At 45.0% G+C, this 18,299-nt stretch overlaps 1 protein-coding gene across 2 annotated transcripts; it reads right to left on the bottom strand.

Annotated features, from left to right (window-relative positions):
* Positions 1-2,251: 2,251 nt before the first annotated feature.
* LAYN (layilin) lies at positions 2,252-17,533 on the bottom strand (the record flags this gene model as incomplete). Of its 2 annotated transcripts, XM_084248949.1 has the most annotated exons (8): positions 2,252-2,615; positions 4,272-4,389; positions 6,843-6,926; positions 7,491-7,523; positions 9,720-9,877; positions 13,945-14,237; positions 16,789-16,814; positions 17,449-17,533. In XM_084248949.1, the coding sequence occupies 8 exons, from the start codon at positions 17,531-17,533 to the stop codon at positions 2,252-2,254; spliced, it is 1,161 nt and encodes a 386-aa protein (XP_084105075.1). The 2 variants fall into 2 exon arrangements, with proteins under 2 accessions (XP_084105075.1, XP_084105076.1); XM_084248950.1 differs by lacking the exon at positions 16,789-16,814 and having other exon boundaries at positions 13,945-14,242.
* Between the last annotated feature and the right edge of the window lie 766 nt (positions 17,534-18,299).

The following is an 18,299-nucleotide window of genomic DNA, read 5'->3' as shown; positions in this document are numbered from 1 at the left end:
CAACCTTCAAATTACAGTGATTTCTCTTGTCTTCTGATGTGTCTTCTTTTCCCTACTAGAATATAAGCTCCATGAGGTGGAGCATCTTATTTACTGCTCTATGTCTAGCACCTTGCATACATAGTTCCTGGGACCAAGGACATATGTTTAAAACTTTTTTGGATAAATAATTGAATGAATAACATGATAAAACAAGATCATTACAGCAACCATGTTGGGAAATGCACATACTCTGCAATACAACTTCTTTCCACCTTAGCATGAACTGACTGTGTGCCCTCTTTAGCATGGTATGGGGCACATAATAGGTATTCAAGAACTATGTAGAGAGACCTAAGGAATTATCTGGCACATACATTTCCTCTGTTGTGTATGTCACAAAGGGAAAAAAGGCTGGGGACTGTGCTTCGAAGAGATGAAACAGGTTCGCTCAATCTTCAAACAATCCCTGGATGAATAAACTCAATGTTCAATTTGAACATAAACACTGAACATTTAACCAATGTTTGTAAATTAATGAAATGTTATTGTCAGAGACAGAAATGGAGTTGGGTAAATTCAGGCTAGTAACTCTGAGGAGGAAAAAGGAAATTGAGTACTTTAAATCCAGGGGAAGACTGTCTGTAAACAGAACGAAACTCTCTGTGGGCTCCACGGAGATAACACATCAGCCACAAAGGGCCGATGCTGGAGCGCTGACTCTGATTACAGTCTGAAGAAGGGGTCCTCGTTTCAACTTTTAGTGACCTGATTAAAGTAAGTTGTTAACACAATTCACCAACTTCTGTTTATCTGTTACCATGCTTCTTCCTTTTCCCTAGGCAGTAGGAGTGCCTTTCAAACAAAAATAACTCAGTTACCTCCTATATGTTTGGTAAATAAATATAACGAGATTTTCAAATTGAAATACTTAGGCTGTTTTCCCTCAAGCTAAAAGATGAATCATTCATCTGTTCGACAAATAATGCTTATGCTGTGTTGGGTATAGGAGGTGGGGGTGTAGGATTTCTGCCCTCAAAGAACTTGCTGTGGAACAGGGGCCAAGGCAGAGAGGCACAGGGAAGGATAAGGAGACCACACAGGTCCCATGATGCTGTGAGGAAGGATCCTAGAGCCAGCAGGTTTGAAACAAAATAGGACCTCTGGCATTTTTTGAGTGATGAGTGCTTCAGAACACGTGATCACTGTTTTTGCTGGAAATGTCACCCCACAAAACCTGCCTGTCCACAGCAGGTATGAAAGATGTTTTGTTCTCCACACACTGTTCTTTGCCATAGTCGCACAGGTTATTGGGCCATGTTTACAACCCACCACATTTAGACTATTCTGACCCAGTCTAGCTTACTCTCTACTTTGGGACTCCAGATGGGAAGCAAAGTTACAAGCTTTTCAAAAGTAAGATAGATGAGATGTGGTTAAAATAGATTATTAAGCTGATAGAGGGAGGCTGCCAGTGATTTAAATAATGGCCATCGCCCTTCATTGTATGAATGACTGATGTTAGGCCAAGAAACTTTTCTTTGGATTTGAGTCCAAACCATTTGAATTTGCTCCCTAAAACAAAAAGGTAGAACTGTTATTGGTAAAAATGATTTAGGTTGCTGTACATGGCATTAACCAACAGAAGAACTTGCAACATCAAGGCTGGGAACATGAGCCGAGAGATTGAGGCTCAAAATTCATTTTTTGTTTCTAAAGTATTTCCGAGTTGGAGATTTCTAAATATGGCTGTCAGGAGAAAGAAATAAGGGTCCCCTGAGGCCGCAGCAGAGGAAGGGCTGCAGACACAGACTCACCAGCATTCTGTTTCCTGCTTTTGATTTGATTTGATTCTTTACAAAAAAACCAGATAAGAATTGCTGATGCGCAGGCCTGCCTGGGAGCCTGTAATTTCTGTCTCTTTGTGATCTTGTGCTCTGCCATGGACATCAAAACACAGACCCCGGTGATGGGTCTTCCAAGCCATAGGGCTACTGCCTTATTCCTGCTCACAGTAGCACAGGCTCTGGAAAGCCAGATACAACCAGTCAGTTGACATTTATTTTTTACTCTTGATAAAGTGCTTTCTCATAGGTCAGGTTGTGCAAGAAATACAGCCCAGACTTGGGAATCCAACAGGGGCTAGAGGGGACCACATGCGTACCCCTGGACCCGATGTGACATCGCCATAGATCTGAATGTTTTCCTAATAGAATATAGGAGAATTTTACTTCTCTTTTCTTTCCCATTCTTCAAGCTTTCCCCATGCGCCTTAGTAACCATATATTTCATTTTCCACCCATCCAGACTCCTTGCTCCTCCCCGTTCGTTCTGGGGAGAACTCGTAAATGTCATTGGTCACAAAGCCACTCTCCACACTTGCCAGGGTCACGAATCCGCTTTCAGATGGGTTTACGGCCACGTTGTCATAGTCATAAGACAAGTCATCGGATGTGGCTTCTCCTGAACACACTCGGAATGAAATGTTCTTCAGGTCTGGTCGGGTCTCAGCTAAGTCAGCTTCACTTTGTTTTCGTATAACATTGTAAACCTCGAGGTTGGGGCTGTTCCCTTGGTGAACAGTGGGCCAGATGGTGTGCGGCTCCTTTGTGCTGGGGTCAGGCTGTTCCCGTCTCCTAGGAGGGCAGAAAACCAGGGCTGAGTATTTTAGACAAGGGGATTGTGAGCATGCTGGTGCTTCCTGTGCAGGCCAGAGGAAGCCATCCCCAGCAGGCATGCACAGCCTTTCACCCTGCCTAAACTTACAGGACTTTGGGCTGCAGTGGGAGCAAAACAGGAAAATGATGCTGTGTCCAAAGAGACTGTGTATCTATCATTCCCCGCTGGCAGGGTATAGGACAGGGCTCCCCAGATACCCCAGAGCATTCTTGAATTGAACTGGATGGGGAATCATACTCCATTTTAAGAACTCATGATTGAAAGTTAGCCTGTCCTTCAATTATGAATGTAGGCAATATACGAGAGTAGGATGAGTAATATTCTTGATATGATCACTGACAGAAATCAGATGTTTTATCTCATATCACAATTAGTGTAGATGCCTTAAAATATGTTAAGCTCACTCTACATCAAAATTATAGCAATTATAACTTGGACTAAATAAAGAAACATTATTAAAAGAAGCATGTGTAGTACTGTAGCACATGTTCACTATTGGAAAGCTTTTTGAAACTATCAGATGTATAATTGCTTCCCTTGTAATCCAATGTATTTTATTTTATGCATTAAAAATATAATTCTGGGAAGAGGTCCATAGACTTCACCAGACTGCTATAGGGTCTTTGGCACAAAGGAGGTTAAAAATCCCTAAGACAGAGAAACACAATTCCCAGATGATGGTGGGGCACTAAATAGAGAGGGTAAGGAAGGGAAATTGAGAACCAACTGCAGAGCAAGCAGTTGGAAAATACATTTGTAATTTTTTGAACTGAATTCAATTTTTTGATGAAAAGGAAATAAATAATAAAAATGATCATAATGATAGCAGACATTTTTGAATGCTAACTAATGCCTATTCTGCTTGTATTTCCTGCTTAAATCCTTATCATAATCCTATTAGGAAGTTATTATTAAATGAAGTAGCTTCTACATTGGAATCTTACCAATTCATCTTAAATTAATCATCAAAAGGAGTCGAATTTTAAACTAGATCTGGATTTTCCTGTTGTGTAGTGGGACTACCAGTCTTCTTTCATGTATACCATGATGGGGAGTACAAGTTAACTGAGAAGGTCTCTGGGTACCTCCAAAACAATTACTTGTGATTCATAAATAGAGGTGCTCTAGGTGACTTAGTGTAGTGAATTTGTAGCAATCAAAACTTGTATAGTCAATGAAAACTCAAAAATTTTAAAGGATTTGGTTATTTCATTTTGAATTAGGTGCCTTGGTTTCAGACATTTATTAAAATTCTTTGAAAACAGTTGTTCTTCATACTATTCACTATTCATTCCTTCACTCGCTCAACAAAACTTTTCAGTGAGAACATACATTCCCAAGAGCTGAGTGATGTGTGGGAACACAGGAAGTGTACAGAACAGTTTCACCCCTCTAATGGTTCAAAATCTTCCACCCACACAAAACAAAAGAGTCTAAGATCATACTCTCAATCACAACTCAGCACAAAAGCTTAGTACTTCTGAAGACCCCGAGACACACAGAAATTACTCTCCAATCTGCAGTCACCATTCTCTTGCAGCTACTATAGCTTTTCATGAAACAAACTGGGCCATGCCCAGATCTCAGAGTTCAGAAGACACAGAGGTTTACACAATGAAGGATGTACTTGCCTCCTACAGCTCCAAACCCAACATACAACTGTGAAGACCACAAGGAGGAGAGCAAGGGGGATGCTGGGTATTAGGACGTAGGCAAGATTCAAGGCAGCTTCTGAAAAGAAAAAAACACATGATCAGCATTGGTGATATTTCTAGGTGCTTCAAAACAGGTATAGAAAAGGGTTATCAACACAGAGTATTCCAAAGAGTGCTTTCCTATACAATACTAGTTAGCAAAGTCTTTCACTTTCAATAAATGAGTTTTTTTTTTTTTAACCACTCCCGTTATCTGAAGTAATAAAGAAAAGAAACTAAAATTTTTGGGTCTCTTGCAAAATATCAGAAGGGAACTTCTATTAATTCAGTTGTTTTCAGAGGAAGGAGATGCTTTTCTTGCCTTCCTTTCCCTTAACAAAGCAGTGTTGGTGCCTTTTACTCTAAAGACCAGGCCACTTCCCACAATGGGCAAAGGGAGCAGGAGGGAAAAAGAAACAAGACAAGAGTCTCAGTTATTGCCAGGAAATAGACAGTCACTCACAACACATGAGTCAGCCTGGAGAACCTTCCCACCAATTCTGACTATGACTAATAAATTCAGTTAGGCCCATGAACAGTGACCGTGAAGAACACTTAAAGATTTGCTGTCTTGGAACTGGAGGGGATGAAATAACTCAGAAGGAGAAAGTACTGATGGTTTCACTTACATGTGGAATACAGAGAAACAAAACAAAAGGTCATACAAAATCAAACCAATAATAAACCTTAGAAATATTACCGTGGAACTGAAGCTGCCAGAAGGGAGAGAAGACAAAGTGAGAGGGGCCTAATGGATGATGGTGGAGGGCTATGGGTACCATGGTGGTGGGTGTGGTATGGTAACACACACCTGAAGGGTCTGCTGCTACAGTGTTCTAATGTTACCTCAACAACAACAACAACAAAAGAAAACAAGGCCTGCCATCATGGCTTTTTCTTGTCCTTTAAAATTTAGAACCAGACAAATTTTCCTTAAGGGACTTTGAGAGCAATCAAGGATTGAGGACCGACTCTTTTGCTACTTCCACTGGCTTATAATTCCTGAGCACCCAGAGGCTATTGCCTTTTTTCACCCCCATGAAGCCAAAAACCTAAAACTAAACAGAACAAAAACCTAAAATAAAACCCACTTTACATCCCATCACAGTTACAATGAGCAATTTAGTACTGCCCACCTTTACACAGTGCTTTATACTTTTTTCAAAAAGCATCTTCATACATTATATTTGTTGGATAATGAATAATCTGAATGGCTCTTTTCTCTGGTTCCTGGAGGGAGGGAGATTCTTTGGAATTTCCCAAATGACAGCAGTGGCTATGCTATTTAGGAATGGCTCAAGATCATATCAAGAGTTTACCCTAAGGAGATGTCTCAGGATGAGGGCTGGTGGGATGGGAGTTTGGCCTAGAGATCAAGTTTGATCACATAGCTAGTAATCAGCTCAGTCATGTAATGACATCTCAGTAACATCTCTGCACACCAAAGCTCAATGGAGCTATCTGATTGGTGAAAAACACTGATGTACCAGGAGGGTGACAATGAATTCACAGGGAGAGGACATGGAAGCTCCCCATTTTTAGGACTCTCTCAGATCTTATCCTATGTGTTTCTTCACTTAGCTGGTCCTGGTTTGTATCCTATATAACAAAGCATAATTATAAGTACAGTGTTTTTCAGAGTTCTCTGAGTTGTTCTAGTGAATGATTGAACCTGGGGGGATTGTGGGCGCCCTCTGGATTTGTAGATGAGAATTGTGGATGTCCTGAGAGCCTCTGAACTTGAACTTGTGGCTGATATCTGAAATGAGGCCAGTCTTATTGCGGACTGAGCTCTTAACCTGTAGGGTCTAGTATCAAAATTGGATTTAGTATTGCAATATTCAATTTCATCTTATAGAGTAGTAGTGCTTTTAGGTATGTGAGAAAAATATTACTTTCATTATGCAAATGGTTGAACTGAAGCACAGAGAAATTTAGTGATTTTTAAAAATTGTCCAGTGAGAAAAATCCAGGTATCCCTCTTGAAACTCAAGGTGAGAGTTGAAGTTGAAAGTTCATTAGCACCGCCAATTTATTAGCCCATTTTCTTTTATCTTTTATGATTAAGCTTTTAAAAACATTTTTGCCCATTTTATCTATTTGTTTCACTAGTGAGTATTAATCATGGACATTATGCTTCTGGCCTGGGTCTTTCTGCTCTTATTTCTCCTTATCCAATCTCTTACTCCTTCCATGTCTCCCCTCACTACCCTCTTCCTCTCCCTTTTCAGCCCCCTCACCCCATAACTTGGAGGCTCAGTCTTCATGCAGATTTTTCACCTCCTGTCTAGTCAAATCTCTCCCAATCATCTTAGGATAGCTCCATCTGCATATTTCACTGATAAATCAATTTAACACAACACAATTTTTGCAAAGTCACAGATACCCTGACTAGTTCCATTTTTTAAGTAGCTTTGGAACAAAGCGAAGTAGGGGAACCTATGATCCAGAGAGTCCCATTATCTGCCCTTCCCAGGTTCAATACATAACCTTTATTTTCTTTAAGTGTTTCTTTGGCATCTTCTTTCCGTGTGTCTCCTGGAAGCATGGGTGTTACTGCCTTTGGCCCTGCACCTGGAGAGACATGCAGACTTGAGAACCTGGAGAAAGGCATCATAATCCAGATATTCTCTGGCATCCTATCAAAAAGCGGCAGCAGCGTGACCACAGACATTTATAAACACAGAAAGGTTAAGGCGGATTTGCTGACCTCGAGGTTTAATTCTTCCTGATGAGACTTTTGCTGCCAAGAATCAGGTCCTGAAGCAATCAACAGGCCACTGGCATCAAGAGACATAAAGTAGTGCAGTGCCAAAGGAAGGCCAATAACTCCCTTCTCGAATTATCAGTTACCAGTTTGGCTCTCTTCTTGTCTCTAGATCGAATCATTCCTTTTATAGAGTCGGTAATGATGAGTAATACCCCCAAATGTATTTGCAACTGTTGTTTTTGGCTTTGAGAGAAATAGGCAGCACTAGAAAGGTAGATTCAACAGCTACTTGTGCCATCTACCTGTGCAAATGGTCTCCTTTAACACCAGCGGTTTTTCAATTGAATAGTTTAAAGAACCTGTGGTACTAAGCCTGTGAAGAGAGGCTGTGAAATAGCCCAAATGAATCCAAATCTCAAAGGGCTTACCTCCTGGCCTTGTAGAAGGAGCTGTTGGTTTCTCTGTAGCAGAAAGAAACAAGAATGAAGATAACTAAATTTCCATGCCACCTTAATAAAACTGGCCAAAGCATGGCATCTGTTTATTTGCTCATACATAGCCACAGTACACACCAAAAGATCTACATTAATATTCTATCAGCTGATCTGCAGCCCTCATTCAAATTCTTCCAATTGTCCTACTAATGTCCTTTATAGAACATCACCATCCATCGTCCAATCCAAGATTACCTGTTCCTCTTAGTTGTTACAGAGAAGGTAATATTTAGCCTGAATTTGAAAGGTGAGAGTGAGTTAACTGGGAAAGATGTGGGGATGTTGCAAGCACTAGAAATAGCAATTAAGTGCTCTTGGGGGAACTTCATAGAGTGCAAAGGGGATCAGGCAGGGGACAGGAGGAAGAGTTGTGAGAATTCAGACCGGAGAGGCAAGAGTCTCATTGTGTCCATTCTTTTATAACATGCTGAGGTGTGCAGACTTATCTGGAGGAATGGTAGCCATGCAAAGGCAATGTGCTCATTTTTCTTCATGCACCCCTGCCCCTCCTGGGTCTATTCTCTGTCCCTCTCTGTGTCCTGGGAGGCTGACCTCTATGGACGGTGTCATTGGGGTGCTCTTGTCCTTTGGCTTCTGATTGAACTTAACCAATGGGGCAGAAACAGGAAATTGAACTTAACCAATGGGGCAGAAACAGGAAATTGAACTTAACCAATGGGGCAGAAACAGAAGGAGAGGGAGGGCCTGGTTTTTATTCTCTCTGCCTCCTTCCCAGTCACCATGGTTGATAGTAGCCTCATCCTCTGGTTATGTAGCTCCTTGGGTAGCTCCACTATAACTTCATGCTTTCGTGAGGGTCTGCTAATCCCCTTGCTCCTCAAGACTGGGCAGTGGTAACAGCTTCCCATTGTAGCTAGTCCCTAGGCACTTCACCATCTCAGACTCTTTGCCTGTCCTCCTGCAAATATCCTTCTATGATACTCTCCTCCTTAAATCTTCTGCGTGTGCCATCTTTTTCCCTCTGGGATTCAGATACTAAGCAAAGTAATAACAAATATGATTAAAAGACAAACCAGGTTTGAATTTCAAAAATAAAAGGCTGAGGAAATGTCAAAATCTCACATTTAAAAAATGTTTTAAAAGTATGGCATTTTAAATCCTGAAGCTAGCAGGAGAGAGTTAACAGAAGTGCTGGAGAGCCAGCTTGTGACAATGCCTTGCTTTAATTCTTCAGTAAAGGGGACCCACTAAACCAGCTACAGTTTTTGTAACCTCCTTGCTGGAAACAACTCTCTTTGGTGGGAAGGGCCAGGTCTCTGGAAAGATTTCATTTCAGAGGGTGAAGAAGGTAGAAAAACACCTTTTAGCACAAGCATTGCAGCAACAGCACAGTCACAGACAAACAATTTTAAAATGACAGGATTATTTACTCCCTAACCAGATCTAACTAACAGATGGTTCTATTCCTGTCAGGAAAGGATGCAAAATAGGGGCCAAGCATTTGTCTTTGGGGAGATGAGAAACTTCAGGAACAGTTCAAAAATCACTTTGTGTTTAGATCTAAGTCAGTTATCATGGAGGAGGGACATTCTGGCAGAGTGACACTTTGGGCTTGTGGCCAGTTCAAAACCTTTAACAAATCTAGAGGCAAGTGCCAGTTGAATTTGCAAGGCGTATATTCGGGATGACCAGGGAGTGTAACCTGCTGTCTGTCCAAGCTAATGAAGTTGGTGCACTTTATTATCTACCTTATTATTCTGACTCCTTAAAGTTCCAGAAAATAATCTCATGGTGGTTAGAAGATTTGCAGGTACAATGAGCAGCTTTCCTTTCATCTTTCTTCTTTATTCCAAGCACCCACAGCTAACTTCCCATATGGAAAGAATAAGAATTTGTGACTGTCCACTTAGAGGGCATTTCATTTCCTGAAATTCTCATAATTCTTGCCCTCTCATACATAAATTAGACCCTTTCTTTTCTTCATCCCTTCAAGTAGCATCTGGTACCCTTGCATTGGTAGAATTATGGCTCATGAGGTGTTACTGCATTTCTTTTGATGAGAATTCCAGATGTTTCACATTGCCCACATTTGCCATAAACTTTTTCAGAGACCATATTAACACATTTTCAGAGCTAGCAGCTGCTTATGAAATGAGAAGAGGACGAGAATCCGGTCACATAACTTGAAAGAGGATTCATTACCATCGGAATATTTGCAAATGAAATTGTTTTTCATGTTGCATCGGTCATCATTCCATTGGAACCTGTAGGGACCCCCGATGCCAGCAGGTGCTGATGGCTGATGGTACATGACCACGCAGACCTCACTGCCGCAGGAAGGCTCATCCACATACCAGTTCCTGTAGGAAAGGGGCCAGAAATGGAGAAAGATACCCCAAGACTTCAAAGCTTTCTTCTCCCACCCAGCTCCCTGGAGCCATGAACTGAAAGTTCTACTTTAGAGCATGATACAGAGATTAGGAGGAAGTCCTGTCAACCAGCTGAGCCACATCCTTTCTAATATGCACATCACAGTAAATCATCTGACATTTGCTACAACCTCTTTGCAAGGAGGGAGGGAGTAGATGACCCTATGATGTCTGTAAAGTAACTGTGAGAAAGAGTAGCCAGCAGGGTGAGTCTGGAGATCTTATTTCTTTCTGATTTTTTGCTAATTAGATTTTGTTTCTCCTCTCTCTCTCTCTCTCTCTCTCTCTCTCTCTCTCTCTCTCTCTCTCTCTCAGAAATCAGATGCACTGAGAAGAGGCATGGTTTATCTCACCCAGAGCTTGCCTTTTTCTCATCTCCCTGTGCTTATCAATGGCCATAACTGCTTCCCTAGCCCTGGGAAGTAGTTGGAAAATTCTTGTATGTGAGCAAGACTTTCCAAAATGTAGGGGCTGTCAAAGCAGCCCCTCTGAGTGTGGGGACATGAGTAGGGAGCCCAGGAAGTCTTTTCCAGTGTTTCATTTGATTCCACTTCATCAGGCTGATGAGCCCCTCTATCAATCCCTGCTGCCAGGTTTCTTGTCTTTGTCTCCATAGTTCCTGGATGGGGTGCATCAGCAGCCTCAGTTCCACTATCCATTGATACTTGGAGTTAAATGGTGCTGCCACCAAGTTGGGTGTGCATGTGCCAGCTTAAAGCCGGGGATCCCATAGAGCATCTAATTGTTATAAGCATCCTGTCCCCCTCCTCAGTGCATTGTTTCAGGGCTGATTTGTAGTCTGCCTGGTTCGTTACCTACCTGAGCTGTTTTCCTCCAACCTTGATGCTCATATAATTGAACTAGGCTTTGCTGCTCTGCTTAGCTCTTGTTAGAGCTCCTCCATAGAGAGAACTAAAAGGCAGATCTCCTCCTCTCTCCAAGTCAGCTCTAATGGAGTCCTGTGTTGCTGTCCACTAAAAGGAAGATCCTTTGCTGCAACCACTGAGGGGAAGGAGCCTGGACAACAGCTGAACTTGCAGCACTTCTTGAACACTGTGCCTGGACACCTGGGGGCCTAGCTGAGGCCAGGCTCTGGCCTTCCTCCAGCCCAATTTTCAACCCTTTTGGTAGATCCCCTACCTTGACTTGCTTGCTTCTTCTCTTTCCCATAGGCCTTATGCCTTTATGTTGTTCCATTTCACAGACACAGTAGGAATGGGTGGAATATTATGTCTGGCATCTAGTTTCTGGCCTTGAGCCAGCTTTCAGGTATGAAACTCACTGATAGGAGAGGCCAGCTTCCCAGGAAGGACATTGCAACACCCTGCAGGTGCACAGGGTAATATTTTCCCCTATTCTTCTCCCTTGGGGAACCTATGGTCATTTATTGAGTAACATGCACTAAGAAAAGGGGAATGCCGTATATTACAAGGACTAGAAGATACAGGGTACAAGTTGACATCAATACCCAAAGACTTGAGGTCTCATCAAGGTTTCCCACTACAGGAGGAGCATATTGAGGCCAGGTTTTAAGTGGAGTTCTGGCCTGGGACCAGCTGACAGGGGGACCTTTCAGTGGTCATTCCTTAGTCCCCCAGTATGTGAATTGAATAGACATATTTGCTAGTTGGCATAGTCCCACTCTGTTTCCTTAGCTGATGGGATGAGAGCTATAATGATGGAGAAGGGCCAGTGGAAGCCTCTGAAAGTGTGCTCTTCTCCATTCTCTCCAAAACAGTAAATAAGAAACAGTGTTTTATCCAGGGGAAGCTGAAAAAAGAAGTGTCACCCTCACAGATCTAGAGAATATAAGGGTGGTATTCTCTGTCATATCTCTATTTAATTCATTTGTCTGGCTTCTGCCCAAGCCAGGCAGATCCTGAAGGATGATACTAGAGTAGCACAAACCACTTTGTATTGAAGAAGAGGTTATGAGATGTTAGAGTATGTAAGGCAGAGAGCTGGGACAGCTGATCAGGAGGAAAATTTTTTTTTAACGGAAGCTAGCAACTTTGCAGCTTTTTTTAAAAATATTTATTTATTTATACAAGCACTGGGTACAGTCAGAAGCATGAGAGGGTGAGAGAATTCACCAGAGTCAGAGCAGGCAGATGGATGGACGAAATACACTGCTGAGGGGAGAGGCGGGCGGCAGGAGGGGTCTGAGCACCATGTAGGACCCTCACCCGGTGGCTGGGGATTGAACTGGTGCTGCAGAGGCTGCGGGCAGCTTCGCAACCCAGTGCTCAACTGCTGCACCACCGGGGAGGCCCAGGAAAATCTTTTTAAAAGAGGAAAATGGAAGACTGGGGATAAGAAGCTCTTGGATGGAGTGATATTAATAGGCATATGGAAGTGGGTATGAAGGATGAGAATCTATTGCCTGTAAAAGCCCACTAGAATGTATCTAAAAGCATGGAAGAGGCACTGGACAGTCAGAGAGACAAAGTGAGGCAGCCTACTGATGTCAGCCTCTCCTGCCTCAGAGCTTTAGTGAGCACTGTTACCCCAAGGTTTACACACTGTTTCATCAACCATCACAGGAACCTGGGTAACAGTTCATCAGAACAAGGCACCTATTTTATAGCAAAGGAGGTGCCCAGCCATGTCATTTGCTAGTCACATTGTACCATCCTGCAGCTGCCAGCCAAGCAGAGTGACAGAATAGCTTGTTGAGACCATGGCTGAAGCACCAGCTTATAGGCAACGCTGTATGAGGACAGGGTATCGTTCTCCAGCATGCAGTGACATTTTCATCATCCAGTGTACCTGAGATTAAGAGTCCATAGGCCTGGGAGCCAAGGGGTAGGGGCAGCAGTATTTGGGGGCTATCTCTTGGTACTTGTGTGCCCAGTTTTGATGGTAAATCCCACCTCAGAAGTGCAAGGTGACTGGGGCATCAGTCTCCTGAAGGGTAAGGGTGGTCTGGGTCCTGCCACAAGGTGAGTCATTGAGGCTCTCTGAGTAGAGGCTGAGGGACTCCAGACTGTCCATTAAAGGAGGGAGGTCAGTAAGTACCACTGGTGGAACCAGTGCAGTGGTGGGAAGTGCAGTTCATCCCACTAACCTTCCTTTTTTCCAGTTCCCCCAAGGAAGAGAGGGCCATCAGAATCTTATGGGAGCTCTTTCTGAAACTTGGATGAAGATGTGGGTGTGATTAGCAGAATGAGTGAACAGTGATAGGTGCTGCCCTGGGGTCTTAAATGTAACAGCAAAATATATAGAGATATATGTATATTTAATTTAATCTTTGTTTTTTGGATTGACAGTGAATCTGAAGTTTTTTTTCCCATAGGATTGCCGATCAGTTAGATTTTTCTATTTCGTGAACTATCTGCTTTGTTATCTCTTGGGGATTTCATTCATTTATATAAACTTTTAGTGTTTTATTAACGCATGAACTCTTTATTGTAGAAAGATATTCTGTTAAATTTGTTACATTTTTCTAGTCTTAGATCTGTCTTTTAATTGTGATATGTTTTGAGGTGTGTCCATGTCACTGCATTCCTTAGGGAAAGCAGATGGCAATGTCCTGGTGGCAGGGTGGTAGGAAATGAGAGATACTGTGATTCAGGAGAGTCGAGATCCTGCAAAACTATGGGCTTTTTTAAGTCTCCTCTGGGCTGATCCATTTAATTAGATCTTGACTCTGACTTCTTGCCCATCACCATAATTCCCTATAGTCCGGAGCCCTGGTTGGAGTCTGAGCCCCTGTAGACCTGCAATATCTCCCTGAGATTCCAAGCCAACAGGCCAGATAACTAGAACCACTGACTGCAAGCCTTGCAAAGATTGTGCCATTGAAACAATGTTTCTGGGTTATACCCCGCTGAATAGAAGCCACATTGCTTGGTCTGTGCCTATTCCAGTGTTGCTGTCCTCTCTGGGCTCTGCCTGGCTGGCCCTTCTCTCCACGGACCTACACTGTACTCATTGGCTGCCTCCATCATTTTGTGTTTTGTCAACTGAGTTAGTTGCTGTGGGTTCCACACACTTACCTGAATGTCGATGCGCGGCCATCGGTCCAAGCATAAAGGTCCCGGCACGCGGTGCTATTGCTTACTTTCTCCTCACGCCTCCTGAGCCCAATCCAGAAATCACCATCAGATGCCAGGAGGTTTTCAATAAACTTTTCTATCAGTCTCTGTTCATCTTCAGACTCGATGCTGACGAGCTGGCCCCCATCCCTCCAGCAGGCAGCTCTGGCTTCCTCAAAGTTCAGTCTTCGGGAAGCATCATGGAAGTAAATGACTTTATAACAAGGCCTCTGTGTTCCTCCTCGGCAGACTTGCTGCCCTAGAGGAAAAAAGAATTCACCTTATTTCAGTTCCCTCTTCCTGACCCTCCCCTGTATACCAGGGCAGGCAGGCTTGGTGGCATGGGAGTGGAGGTCTCCCTGGGTGGGAATTCTCACCACTCATCAGGGGGCTGCTACAATGTTGGTTAGGATTCTCAGAGCAAATTAAAACCCAACATGGAGAGGCAGGGATTTGAACGTCAACGCCTAAATTGTGTAGGGACCCTGTGCTTTGTTTTTTCTGCAGATTCTTGAAAGCAGATATTTTTGTTGTTAAAAGAGAGGTAGGTGGAGGGGCCTCCCTGGTGGCGCAGGCAGTTGAGCGCAGTGCTGTGAAGCTGTCTGCAGCCTCTGCAGTGCCGGTTCAATCCCTGCTGGCTGTGGAGCAAACCACGTGATGCGGCAGACCGCTCCTGTCTTGCCCGCTGCTCCCCTCAGCAGTGTATTTCATCTGTCTGCCTGCTCTGCTCCCCGCTCTGTCTCTGGTGAATCTGCTCACCCTCCCACACATCTGGCCTGTACCCTGATTTTTGTATAAATAAAATCAAATCTTTAAAAAAAGAGAGAGGTAGATGGAGATTATGGTTTCAGAAATAACACTTTCATGCCATTAGGGAGTCTTGGGAGACAGTATGGCTTAAAGTGAGTGATCTCTGATTGGTGGGTCCCTCAGGGAAATCAGACATTTTCATGTCAAACCTGGGCTCCTCCACCCTCCAGCCTCTGTCTAATGACAGGACTGAGAATCCATCCCGTCTGTGGTGTAAGGAACTCAGAGCATTACATCCATGGGGTCTTCTTCTACTTGTCTTGTCCATAGACCACAGCTAAGGCTTACTGAGTTCTTACTAGGTGCCATACTATGCTAAGGGCTTTCACATTTACACGCTCACATTCCATCTCATTGAGCCCTCATAACAATCCCTTGATATAATGCTCATGTCCCGTTTTACTGAAGAGAAAACTGAGACTGAGAGAAATTAAGAAATTTAGCTAAGGTCACATAGCTGTCAGCAGCAATGCTTGAGTCAGAACCCAGATTTAATTACAAAGTTCTGCTCACCACTCATCTGAGCATGCTCCCCACTCCTCACTCCACCCGAGGCTCAGGTTGTACTGGAAGTGCATGAGCTGTGCCTCCTCTGACTGACACCCGAAGGGCTGAACAGTATCTCAGACAAATGGATGGGATTCCACTGAGGAGTGAATACTGAACCTTCCTCAAATGTACACCACTCTGGCTTATGTCAGGTGTTTGAAGCCTGTTGCACCTGAAAGAGTAGCTCATTAGTCTTTTGTTCTGCTGGCACCATGCTAGGGGCTGGGATACAGAAGCAACTGCCAGTTCCTACCCAAAGAAGCACAAAGCCTTTGGTTCTGGATCGAGACCTACAAACAAGCAAATTCCACAAAGAGGAATCCTTTGCCAGGAGAGGGCCAAATTGTGGACTTGGGGTGTGAATTGCTGCCGTAGAGCCAGGGGGGAAGGATTTTGGTTTGGGAACCTCTTCCTAGTCCTCATGGAATGTTCTCATTTTCCTAACTTGTTTTGCAACTGTGTAGGGAGCCAGATAGCATTCATTATTTCCAAATTGTCCAGAATACAGGACAAAAGGCCACAGATTGTTAACTGCATTTTCAATGCTAAATGGAAACAGAGTGCATACAGATAATCCAGAAAGCTCTTGTGAATTCTTATTTTCTATTTATCATAGTTTGATAAATTCTAAATAAGCATCAAGTTATAAGAGTTTTGCATCTTTTCTCTTTTCCTATCATTCTTCTGCTATTGCTAAATAGAAAAAAGAATAGGATTAATCCACCTGTGAACTAGGAGACCTCAGAAAGTGAACAGTCTTACCAAGAAGGTGAGCCAGAGAGACTCGGGGCCACTGGCCAGAGAGGCTGTGCTGGGCTATTGCCTGGGGGAAATCTGGGCCAGCCCTGCTTCTGTGATTCCTTAAAGGTGGTTCCAAATCAAGAAGCAGAGAAAAATATGAGCCCCAGGAACTCTAAGGCTGGACATCAGTGTAATGTAAGCTGGAATGGACTTTGCAGGCAATCCCCACTCCTCTACGTTGGATTATCAAGGGAAAACATAACACCTTAGAGCAGTTTCCTGAACTGTCCAGCCTGGTCACACATCCCAGGTCAGCTGGTAAGTGCCAGAAAGAGGGAGCTGGAAGGAGGCCGAGGCTGCATCTGGTTCCCCTGCCTTCAGGAAGTGCCTTTCTCTTCTCATTGGCAGGAAGGGGAAGGGCAGGAGGGCCCTCTGTTCCCCAGGACCAAGGACAGAAAGCATGCAGTCCCAACCGAGTTTCCCTCCCCTTTTTTTTTTTTGCATCTGGCACCCTATTCCCAGCCCAAACCCAACTTCAGTTTCTTTCAACCAGCTTGGCAGGCAGAAATCAATACATGGAGGTTTCATTCTCCTCCATCTCTCTTGGCCAACGTGTCTGTCCCGTGAAGGGGGTGAGAAAGAGACAGGACAGTCCCTCCTGCTCCCCACATGCAGAACAAATGGAAGAGACAAGAGCCAGAGCACCATACCTCTCAGCTCCAAGTCCGAGGCTGCAGCGGCAGGGCGGGAGGAAGGAAGCAGAGAGAGTCATTCCCGGCCAGGCGGGGCTTGTCCCGCGCCAGCAAGGCTGCTTTCCTGATCTCTAAGCGCTCATTCCAGGCACTGGATCCTGCCATCCTCCCCCGAAATAACATTCCCATGAAAAGCCTATTCAGTATCCCCACAGACGCCAGGGACAGGAGCTCTCCCAGGGCATGGACAGGGCATGGACATTGGTGTCTCTCTGGACAGGGCATGGACATTGGTGAGCCCGCCCTAAGAGGATTCCTGCTCAGCCCTCAGTGGAGCGAGTGGAAAAGTCGCCTGCTGGGGCACATTAGCCCACCACCCGGCCTAGCCTCCTTACCCCCAAAGCCCAGTGATTTGGGGACAGAGTGGACTTTGAGCATTTCTGGATGCAAAGGGAACCCAGCTCGGGTCTTCACCATGGAGCTACTGCTGCCTTAAAAGTTGGGAGTGTTGGAGGACTGAGTGCCAACCCCACCCACTCCATGGAGGGCCAGGGAAGAAGCTCCCGGAGGGGCAGACGGTCAGCAGCTGCTGGGGTACACTGGGTGCATCAGTCCAGCTGGCCGGTAACCACCCAGCTGGGTAACCAGCCTCTGCCCCAGAGCATACACTCACCGCTCAGCAAGCGACCAGTGGCACCCCAGGGCCCGGCAAGCACGGTGACCAGCAGCACGGCCTGTGGTGCTGCTCCTGGCTGCATGGCCCCGCTCGGGTACGCCCTCGGCCCTCGGACAGCAGGTCGCTACCCTGATGGCGCGGGCGGACCAGCAGAGTCGGCACCACGACTGCAGCAGCAGCGGTAGCATCTCCTGAAGATCCAAGGAGCCGGCACTAGGAGGAGGCGGGACCGGCACGGAGCCAGCTGGTCACCCCTCGCCCCACCCCACCCCCGACGTCACTGCAGGGAGGGCAGCCCCTCTGGCTGGCCCTGCCCCACGGCCTTCTCTGCAAGCTCAGCGGCGCCAGACGCCCAGCCGGCTGGAGGGGAGAGCGCAGACAAGGGGAGCCAGCTCCCCAGCCTACCCCGAGCTTCCCAGGGAGATTCTGCACTTGCCTAGGGCATAAGGCTCAGGAAAACCCTCCTCTAGCGTTTTTGCAGCTGATGAAGAGAGCCCTGTGGCTACAGGTGCTGCTGGTGTAGACAGATGCAACAGGACCCTGGGCTCTGCCCTGTGGGTCAGTGGCAGAGACTAGGCGCTGTGAATAGAGTCTCCTTTTGACAGTGGGCCTGATGGCCAGGCAAGTTTTAGCACAGTGAAGATAGCAGAGAGAGGTGGCTGAGTTGCAGTTGTGACTGAGAGGAGAGGCAGTCTGCTGCAACCAAGTGCCCCTGAACTCAAATACTGCTTTGCAGAGTGCATGTTGGGAGTTGGGGATGATTGTTCAGCCTTGGACTGGTGGTGGAGGGAGATTGCCCACCTGTCTCCCTCCATGCTTTCCCCTAAAGTATAACTCTCTTTCCTCTG

Source organism: Talpa europaea (genome assembly GCF_964194135.1).
Source record: "Talpa europaea genome assembly, chromosome: 12".
NCBI lineage: Eukaryota > Metazoa > Chordata > Mammalia > Eulipotyphla > Talpidae > Talpa > Talpa europaea.
The sequence above is the reverse complement of the archived record's forward strand: the minus strand, read 5'-3'. Positions and strand labels throughout refer to the sequence as shown.